Raw genomic sequence first — 10,639 nt, 5'->3', positions numbered from 1 at the left:
ATTTTTTTTTTTTACCAAAAGTTTCTTTACTTTTTCTTTTTTAAATGAAAGAGGTGCTGAGTTTTGTATCTTGTTTAGAATCATAATCCACATGTTTGTTTGAGAGATAATGCTTCCTAAGGGCTGCTTTTGACCTCTTTGTACAACCAACCTTGTTTGTACTCAAGTTTATGAGGGTAGAATGGACTGGAACAGAAGGTATGAAACAAGGGGAGGATGTGGCCACCTGGTAACCCTCTTGTTATTAAATTTGACACACCCATTTCCTGTTTTTCTGTGGTTTAGTTTTGGTTTACACTGTGATTAGAACTGTTCTGAGAATCCTGAGATTTGTGCTGCTGCTTGCTGTACCGTTAAAAAACCAAGTCAGTAAAATATATTAGCTCCAAGTTTTATTTCTAGCAGCAGCAAGTGGTAATAAACATGAAAACTGACTGGTTAGCAGCAGCTTTATAAGAAAAGAATGAATTCAGTTTGTAAGGCTTCTTCTGGATCATTTAACAGTTGCACTGAATGTTCAACAAACAGTAAAACTTAACACTTTTTATATAGCGTTCTTCCACAGTGTTGTTTCTTCTTCCCCACAGCCTTGAATTCCAGATTAAGGTGCTCAGCGCCTTTATAACTACGGGCATTGACATTATCAAATCTAGACGACAGTAGTAGTACGGCAACTAGGTTGAAAAAATTTGATGGAGAGAAAAGTATCTAATGCCACTCAGGGTTTTAACCTGAGTTGCTGGACAACAGCACCATTCACATAACCAGAAAATACAGCAGGAAGAGACCAGGTTTTAGAGGGGTAGGTAAGGTAGTGAGGGTTGTGGTAGTAGTGAAAATGATGCATTCAGTTTAACTTGAAGTTTAATTTGAGACAGCTAAGGTATATCTAGATAAAGCCCATACATCGTAAATAAAAGCACAGTGATCCAACCCTGAATTGACAATGTTTAGGTAATTGTGGAAGGTGTAGAATTGAATGCAGTGCCCAGGGAGATGTATGTATATGTAAGAAAAGCCAGTAATCATAGGCAACACCAACACTGTTGAGGAAGAAGTGCAAACACCGATTGAAAACTGAAATGAATCATTCAGAAAGGTAGAGGAAATAGAGTGGGTTTAGAAGCTAAGGACACAGAAGTAAAATAAGGACTGAATAGTGTCCACGGGTAATGATAATCAAGAGGGTGTTGGAGTCTTTGCTAGAAGAGTTTTGTCTACCTGTTCTTACCTTTCCTCCTTTAAAAAGGAAAAAATGATCAAATGATTTCCGGCAGCTCTGTCCTTGGCAAGAATTGTGAAGACCAACTGCCTCACAGGATCCAGTTTCTTGGGAAGTCATATTTGGTCATAGGATAAACATCCTATTGCTTGCTGTTGAACTTAAGGACTTTTGCATCAATATTAAAGCATTTTGGGATCATATTTGAGATTTCATGTTCTTCACTGATTGCTCTCCTGATAATATCTGAGCTAATAAATGTTGTCCATAAGAGCTATTATGGTTCATCATACAACTATATATAGGACTGCCTTTAAAAATTAAATATAAGCACCTCTATTTGTATCTGCTATAGAGTCCTAGCAGTTATTTCTTTATCAAAGTGTTCTAAATGGAAAGAAATGTATGCTGGCTGAATGACCTTTGGACCAACCAAGTCATCATCCAGTATACTGTTAAAATAAAATTTTAAAAGTATACTTTATTTTTAAACTATAAAAATTTAGAAACCCACCCCAAAACCCCAATAATTTTTTTTTTTTTTTGCGGTACACAGGCCTCTCACTGTGGTGGCCTCTCCCGTTGCAGAGCACAGGCTCCGGACGCACAGGCTCAGCAGCCATGGCTCACGGGCCCAACCGCTTCACGGCATGTGGGATCTTCCCGGACCGGGGCACGAACCCACGTCCCCTGCATCGGCAGGCAGACTCTCAACCACTGCGCCACCAGGGAAGCCCCCCAATAATTTTTAATACCAGAAATAAACCTCCCCAAGCATAAACTATAAACTTAAAGCATACTTAAGAGTGGGACGTGTCAAACCTCTCTCTAGAGATCATTTTGATAAATTACAGAATTGTAGAGGAGATGAATTTAGTACAGACTTTGCTGAAGGACCATTTCTGTCAACTATGTGCTAGCTTACTGGATGAGTGAGGCCTTGGAACTATATAGCTTTACAACTTTTGACTAGCCTATATTAAAAGACACATTTTACATCTTACCTCTGAACTCATACATATTCTGCACTAGAACAAATTTCAGGAAAAAATTCGTATTCCCTGTGCAAAATACATTCTGATATTTCTTATGCAGTATCAGTTTTACTATCGGGTGCAAACCACTAAATTGATTACACTTCCCACAATATGAATTATACTACTTTAAAAGCTTTGCCATAGGGCACAATGACCTGTTAATACTAAGGAATGAAGAGATATGTGTTCTCAGGGGCAAAGGAAATAATGGATTTGGTGAGAGACTTCCAATATAACAACCCAACTTAAAGTTCATTCCTCTAGCCCCTTTCCATTATTTTTGGTAGACTGACCTAAGTTTAAATAAGCATTAATCAGAAAAGAATGATCACAGATGCTGGCCACTCCCAGCCAAAAGTTAAAAGTAACAAGTTTCCACAGACAAAAAAGATAATCTGTTTTTTAAAATGCAAGAATACAAGTTCAAAGAGATTAAAAGATAAGAGATGGAAATTAAGCATGGCAGAATTTAAGAAACAAAGATTTGAAAATTGGGAAACTGAAAGTCTTATTAGAAAACCCAAAATACAAAATAGACAAGGCATAGAAAAAATAGGCTGGAGGGGGAAAAAATGGAAAATAATAAAAAGGTATAGAGATAATCAAGAAGACATGAAAAGAAATCCTGCATGTGTATAACTGACATTGCTGATAAACAAAATTGAGCAAATCAAACTTTAAAAATTCAAATAGAAGAAAAATCGCCTTGATTTAAAACATAAAGAATTATATAGGCATCCAAGCAGAGAAATCAAGCCATGTATAGTGAGGGAAAAGATCAGGATGATCTCAGGTCTTCATTAAGGCAGAGAAGCAAAAGGCTCCAAAGGTCAGGAAAACAAAGTGTGCCAGGAACTTTACACCCAGCCAAAGTTGTCCTTAAAATATAAAGGGAATAGACATTCTCAAGTATGCAAGTGCTTAAAAGCATACAACCACTTGGGAAAAAACTGCCTGATAATGAAATTTACTCAGCAAGAAATGAATCAAATTAAGGACTCAGGAAAAAAAGCGGTAAAAGAAATGGTAGTAAACATTTTAGAAATTTTAAATTAAAAATGGGAAATTGGGCTTCCCTAGTGGCACAGTGGTTGAGAGTCTGCCTGCCGATGCAGGGGACACGGGTTCGTGCCCCGGTCCAGGAAGATCCCACATGAGCCATGGCCCATGAGCCATGGCCGCTGAGCCTGCGCGTCCAGAGCCTGTGCTCCGCAACGGGAGAGGCCACAACAGTGAGAGGCCCGTGTACCGCAAAAAAAATAATAAATAGAAAATAAAAATGGGAAATTATCGTAAGACAAATGAAATATTTGAACATTGTCTATATATGAATAATATAACCAGGAAGTAGGGGAACTCTTTTAAGTGTCCTGGTTTCATTTTTTATGACAGGAGTCATATACTATGTCTAAAACATACAAGAAGCTAGAAAAAAATTACTCCAGCCTCTTTAATGTTTTCTGTAATTGTCCTTAATTTTGAAGGAGTCTTTTAGAACTAGATTCTCTTGTAGAAAAAATTTTTAAGTTGAACATTTCTTCACTTTTAGATTTTTTTTGTTAAATCCAAGTAAAATTAATTTGCCAGACGTACTAAATATAGCATATAAGCCCACTTTTGTAAAACTTTTCCTGTGTGTGTATCTGTATATATGTGTACATATATGTATATAATGTATATATTTTAAGAGATGGTTTGAAAAAATGAAGTTCACTAGATATTAATAGTATTAATTTCTGGTTTATGGGTTTTCGAGTGATTTTTATACTTTGTTCTTTTACTTAATGCTTTTTTTGGTAATAAACAAACAATAAAGTTAAATTATCCTTTACAAGGAAAAATGGAGTTCAGAGCTTTTTTTTTTTTTTTGCGGTACACAGGACTCTCACTGTTGTGGCCTCTCCCGTTGCGGAGCACAGGCTCCGGGACGCGCAGGCTCAGCGGCCATGGCTCACGGACCCAGCCGCTCCACGGCATGTGGGATCTTCCCGGACCGGGGCACGAACCCGTGTCCCCTGCATCGTCAGGCGGACTCTCAACCACTGCGCCACCAGGGAAGCCCCCTAGAGCCTTTTTTATAAGCTTACCAACACAGTTTACAGATCGTTTCTTGGAACTGCAAATTGGTAACCACTTTTTGGCAATACAGCAATTTGGCAATATGTAGCAGGAACCTTAGAACTTTTATCCTTTTTATCTAATAATCCCATTTATAAGAATTCACCATAATAGAATACAGTTGACCTTTGAATAACGCAGGTTTGAACTGCATGAGTCCACTTGTATGCAGGGTTTTTTCCAATAAATATTACTATCCTACATGATCCAAAGTTGGCTGAATCTGCAGATGTGGAACCATGGATATGGAGGGCCAACTATGGTATTTGAGCATCCATAGATTTTCGTATCTGCCACAGATCCTGGAACCAATTCGCTGTGGATTCTGAGGGATGACTATAATCAAATACACACAAAAATAGCCTTATCCTATCATCATTTTACATATATTTTTATGTAGAGAAGAACTGGAAATAGCAAAAATGTCCATCTGTAGGGAACTGAATTAGTAAATTACATAGTATATCATTAATATTCATATTTTTAAATAATCTTTAATGGCAAGGGAAAATATTAATCTCTCCAAGTGATTAAACATTACACAAAACATCTCAAAGCAATGTGATCTTAAGTGTGTGTGTTCTCTGCAGAAGATTGATAATTTAATTTTATACTTTTCAATTGATCTACAATGAATTTGAATTAATAATCAAAAACTTAAGTTTGTAATTTATATGATAAATTTGTAAACTTATGAAACTCAGCTACTACATAAATTATCAATACAAACTAAGAGTTTTCTATTTTTCAGCTTGGAACAGTTTTGCAGTTATTGAACACTGGCAATTACTGAAGGAGGAATAAATGAGATGCTAAAAATTACTATATAGAACACTGTTATACAAATAAAACCTAGGTTACTGGGGTTTATTGCCCCATAAATACCTTTTGCCAGGTGGTATACTGCCTTCCTTTGGGAAGGAAGACTGAACTGGGGGCAGTCTCTTGCTGCACATTGGCAGATTTTGTTTTGTTTTGTTTTGTTTTTGGCCACACCGCATGGCTTGTGGGATTTTAGTTCCCCGACCAGGGATCGAACCCAGGCCCTCGGCAATGAGAGCGCAGAGTCCCAACCACTGGACCACCAGGGAATTCCCAGATTGTTTTCTTTTTAATGAATATTTCAAATATATACAAAAGTAGAACAGTAAAATGAATACCCTATTCTCTAAGACCTGAAAGGAAATGAAATACATAGAACACTGACTTTAAAAGAAAATCTTGAATTCTCCAAGTAACAGTTTAACAGAAAAGTATATGTTGGGCCAGGTTATCTCATTAACAAAACAAATAAGCTGAACTTCACCACTTAGTAGGATTCCGTGGGATGCTGACTGAAGCTTTCTTTCTTAATTGAAGTATAATTGATCAACAACACTGTGTTAGTTCCAGGTGCACAGCATAGTGATTCAATATTTCTCTACATTACAAAATTATCACCATGGGATGCTAAGCTTTAATATGAAAAACTAACAGTAAACACACTTGATCTTAACATTTAACAAATGTCTTTCCAGGGCTATAAACACCACAGGAAAGTCTTCAACCTCTTGCAATAGATTTCAAGCATCTTCCTTCCATTTTGGAAAATATGGCAAAAGCCCAAGTGCTCTCATATTTAAGGAATGCATATCTGAGGAAGCAGAACAAAGATAACATACTGTTCTTAAAAGACATTTGTATTTACTCATTCTGCAGATTTCCAAATAAATCTATAGTGTGATTTGGTCTAAAATCCCTGGCAAATCTCTTGAGTTGTTTAGACAAGATGACCTCACCTCAATGTATAGTACCAAAAACAGCTACAAAATCTCCCACCAACAACACAAGTTTGAAATCCAACTATAATCACTGATCACAAGGCATTATTGGTAAACACCTCACAAGTACACCTTCCAGGCAGTAGTACAGGACTCAGAATGGATAGTCTGGCACATGTTAGTTCCTCAGTAAATAAGAATTACCTTCCCTCCACTAAACTCTACTTCAAAAGATCTGATTCAATTCTATTTCCAACACATAACTGTGCTAACTTTAGAATTCATTTTGTTTTGCACCTCAGTTTTCCCAATGATAAAATGAGATAGCATCTGCTTCTATCAACCTCATATGGGTGTTGTGAAGATCCAATAAAATAACATGAAAAGATTCTTAGATCTTTTTCTAAAACTAAGTCTGTGATTTAGAATACTCTATTCAATGAGAGTAAAACAAATCTCTGAATTATTACATTATATTCCTATCATCTAAACAACCAGATGAATTAACAAAATTTGACTCTTGTCAAAAAGATTTATTAACTTAAAATAGAATTACTTCAAATACAGACAAAAGCAAATTTCTGTTCAAGTTGGAATATTTTCAATATACAAGAATGTAAAAGAAAAAAATTCTAAATCTTCATGTTGAAGTTTTATTTTATTATTATTTTTTTTACCTTTTAAAAAGTTTTTGGCACTACAAGGTTCTGTAAAGAATAGAAGTGACAAATTTAAAACACATGAAAGTCTTTCCTAATTCTTAAGAACAATATATATAAAGTCTGAAGCAACCAAAGTATGAATACAGCTAATAGAAAATAAAGAATGTAATTTTTAAATTCTCTCTTTATACAATTCATCAAGGTTAAACAAAACATAAAATTCCCTTAAAAATAGGGTAATAAAATAGATGAAATTTGTATCACTCAATTCGGTGATACTAGTAAAAACTATAGTTCATATTTATATACAAATAATACAGTCTTTAAAAACAGTCTTAGAATTTAAATAAGCTATCTAAACGTGTTAAAATTTTAAATCAGGACCTGATTTGTTTTGCTTTCCATTAAATGTCACTTTTTCTGCTGAATGTAACTGACATTGAGGTACGGATACCCTTGAGACAGCAGGATTGGCTGGTTGCTGTGCATCGGTAGAGCAGCTGAAAGAAAATGGACTCGCATTACTCCGACACGTTTCCTCTTGGTGGGTGGGGACAACGCTCTCTACACCGACGGGTGGCACATCTGTCTGTTGGACACAACACAGACAGGAAACTGAAAGGCTTGTGCCTATTTATCTGACAACCTCTTAGAATTAACTGTAGCTAGTTCTCTTTTTTTCTATTTATATAGTAAAGAAGAGATGAAGCATGTCAAAACATTTAGTGGGGGGAGAAGGAGGAGGAGGGAAGGAAAATGTGGGTATGTGAAAGAAAATAGAGGAGACAAGAGAGATGGAGGGGATGAATTAAGGGGAAAAAATCCACCAGGGAAGAACTTCAGACTCCTCCTCCTCCCCCAAAAGGGCTTGTATGACCAATAGTAATTGCCCTCAGCCCTAGTTCTTTGCTCAGAATAAACCAGCCATAGTTAAGGTTCTGCCATTCTATAATACAGCAATGCCCCACCAAGTACAATGGATAGTTTACGAAGGCTTAAGTGTATCAAGCCTGATAATCATACCAGGGGCTTCCCCTGAGAAGTTATTTTATTTAGTCAACATTCCCAGAGTGCCTTTCTTTACTTTCTTGAACTCCTAGTTTAACTGTATTAACTCTGACTCTAGTTTTCTTAACTCCTAAGTTAACCAAGTGCTGAAGGCCAGATTCAGACATTCCCTATTTGAACTGAGATACTGCTGAGGCAAGTAGGTTAGATAAAATGCTATTCATTACTTAGATCAAAGCCATTATTGGTACATTAGTACCAAGAGAATATAATCAATTCTAATGTCATTCAAGTCTTAGTTTTACTAAACAAAAATTTGTTTAAAATTTGACTGTCACTACTCAACTCAAAAACTTCTACTGGATCCCCACCACTTACTAAGTCCAAACTAAGTCCAAACTCCTTCATAATATGGCCTCAGCCTACCTCCTCTAGCCTCATCACCTATACATTTTTCCATTTACCTCATCTAGTCCTATTATCTTCTCTTTTCTCTTTTTTCCCTATAGGAAAAAAGTTTCAGTGAAAAAAGTTCAGTATAATATGGATCACTTTTTTCAGTGAAAAAAGTTTTCACTGAGGCAAAACTAGTGACTTTGCATGTATTATGGCCTCAGCTAAGAACACTCCTCCTCTCTAATCTCTACATGATCTCTAGGAAAAAAATCCCATATCTCTTTCAAGATCTAGTTTGAATGTCAAAATCTTGTGCAATTTGATCCCTGGTGTCTATATTCTGCTTTCTCTGCTAGGGCAAAGTTAACTGATTCCTCTAAGCTCCTATTCTTGTCTATTTCACAGGTCTGGCTTTCCTAATAAAATATGCATTAAGTGCAAGGGTTTTATTTAATTCTTGCTTGAGCAATAAGCACCTAGCGCAGTCTGACACACAGTATGCTCTCTCAATAAATATTTACTGAATTCATAAATTTTCACTCCAAGATCCTGGCCTTTACAAAGGCTCCTTGTCCCAGAACAAAACCCACCCAGCCTGTGACAAATACGTAAGCAATGGTACCTTGAGTATAGAAGGGTTTGTTGGGCTGAAATCTGGCATTTCCCTGATGCACGAAGTTCTGATGCAAACCATAAGGCCACGAAGCTGGGACAAGAGGGAAATGGGGTCGTGGTGCATGTTCCCAAGGAATTGGAGGATTTAGTCCTGGAAATCCTGGCTCTGCATTTCAACAATAAAGGAGAGACATATTTTAAAACATCACTTTGTTCATTCAAATATTCCTTCATTCCACAAAGATTTATTGAGTATCTACTACTGACCAAGAAATATGCTAAATGCAGAGGATACCAAAAAAATTTTTTTAAGGAATAAATACACTGTAATTGTTCTCAAATTATTCATAAAGGAAACATTTAAGAAGACATACACAATAATATGTGGTAATTGCTATAACAGAGTGGTGGAAGGTGTCTAAAGTGAGGACTAACCCAATTGTTCAAGGACAGAGAAGGTTTTCCTAAAATGATGGACTAAATTGAGTGTTAAAGGACAAAGAACAAGTTATGCAAAATGGGACAAGGAGGACATTTTAGACAGAAGGAATAGTGTGCTCAAAAGCCAGGAAGCCGGAAAATACAGCAAGTTTGGGAAGCTGCAAGACGATTGGCAATACAGAGACAGAGGTAAAGGAAGGCCGCGGTAAGAGAAAAGGCTGGACAGGTAGGTAGGATCTATATTTCAAAGAACCTTAGTACATCACTAAGGAGCTTAACATCTTATCCTAAAGGCAATGCCAACTATACCAGAATCAATTATATCTTGGCCTGGAAGGAGATCCTATTAGAAGCTGAGGCATTGTGGTGAAATAGCTGAAAACTTGGGCATTGGAGCCAAATAGGTCTAAGTTCAAATACCAGTTACAAAAATTACTAAGGTTTAATTATGAACCCCAGGTTGTTATGAGGATTAAATAAGATAACAAAAATAAAGTAGCCTACACAAATTATGTCATATTAAGCAGGAACTCAAAAAATATGAGTCCTATTCTTTCTATGGCAAACCACTCCCACCAATCTACTTCCCTTTAAGATCTATCTTTAAGTACGTCTTTCAAAGCACAGTAACCCCTGAATCTTCTGGATCATTTCTGGTGGCTTTTCTCATTCAGGATCACAATGTGGCAGGAAATAATCTAAAAGACACTGTCCTTATTCACTAAACTTCCTAGCAGGAAGTTAGGAGGTACAGGATAGGGAGGAGTAGGCAGCAAGAAAACTGAAACCACACTCCTAGCCACACTCCTACCAAGCTCAGTCTTCTCAGGAGGTAACCAGGTAAACAAAGCAGCTGGTTCACTGCAAGTTCATAAAGCCAAGTTACAACTAAGAGCTAAAGCTGCAGAGCTCAGAGTTTACAAAAAATAAGACTGGGTATACAGTATTGAGGTCCTGACCAATTGAGAAATGTTTTAACATAAAAGGGTATCTTTTAGAATATCCTTCAATCTCTCTTGGCCATTTTTCCCAACCAAGTATTTTCATAATACAATTAAAGATAGTCTGAAAAATTATCATTAAAGATAATCTGAAAAATGGGGTAAAAACTATTCATACAACCTCCTACTCTAATACAACCACTAGTATCATTTTAATATATCCCCATCCGGTCTCTCCATTTTTAACATAATGTTAACTTTAGCTGTAATATTAACTAGGAGTTGCACACCTATCCAACAAATAATATTTGCTGTGTAACACTTTATTACATAATAATAATACATTATACAAATAATGTATCTACATCAGGCACTATACTGGACACCAGGGAGACAATGACAGGCAAGAAACAATTCATAACCTCTAAAAGTTCAGTCT

At 36.4% G+C, this 10,639-nt stretch overlaps 1 protein-coding gene across 9 annotated transcripts in view; it reads right to left on the bottom strand.

Moving 5' to 3' along the window:
- Position 1: 1 nt before the first annotated feature.
- The window catches only part of TUT4 (terminal uridylyl transferase 4), a 149,590-nt gene continuing 138,952 nt past the window's right edge, over positions 2–10,639 (bottom strand). For 5 of the 9 annotated variants that reach the window (XM_022575693.3, XM_022575696.3, XM_022575694.3 and 2 more), the window contains 2 exons: positions 8,826–8,984; positions 2–7,299 (listed from right to left, as the gene is read on the bottom strand). In XM_022575693.3, coding sequence (XP_022431401.2) covers positions 7,211–7,299; positions 8,826–8,984 — 248 coding nt within the window. In that variant the 3' untranslated portion in view covers positions 2–7,210. Of the gene's footprint in view, positions 7,389–8,825; positions 8,985–10,639 lie in introns of all 9 variants that reach the window. The other 4 variants (XM_022575697.3, XM_022575698.3, XM_022575699.3 and 1 more) reach the window with 2 other exon arrangements.

The sequence above is a fragment of the Delphinapterus leucas genome, chromosome 1 (genome assembly GCF_059928025.1).
Source record: "Delphinapterus leucas isolate spDelLeu-1000000601 "Yukka" chromosome 1, BTC_Dleu_Yukka2, whole genome shotgun sequence".
NCBI lineage: Eukaryota > Metazoa > Chordata > Mammalia > Artiodactyla > Monodontidae > Delphinapterus > Delphinapterus leucas.
This window is presented reverse-complemented; position numbering and strand designations above follow the sequence as displayed.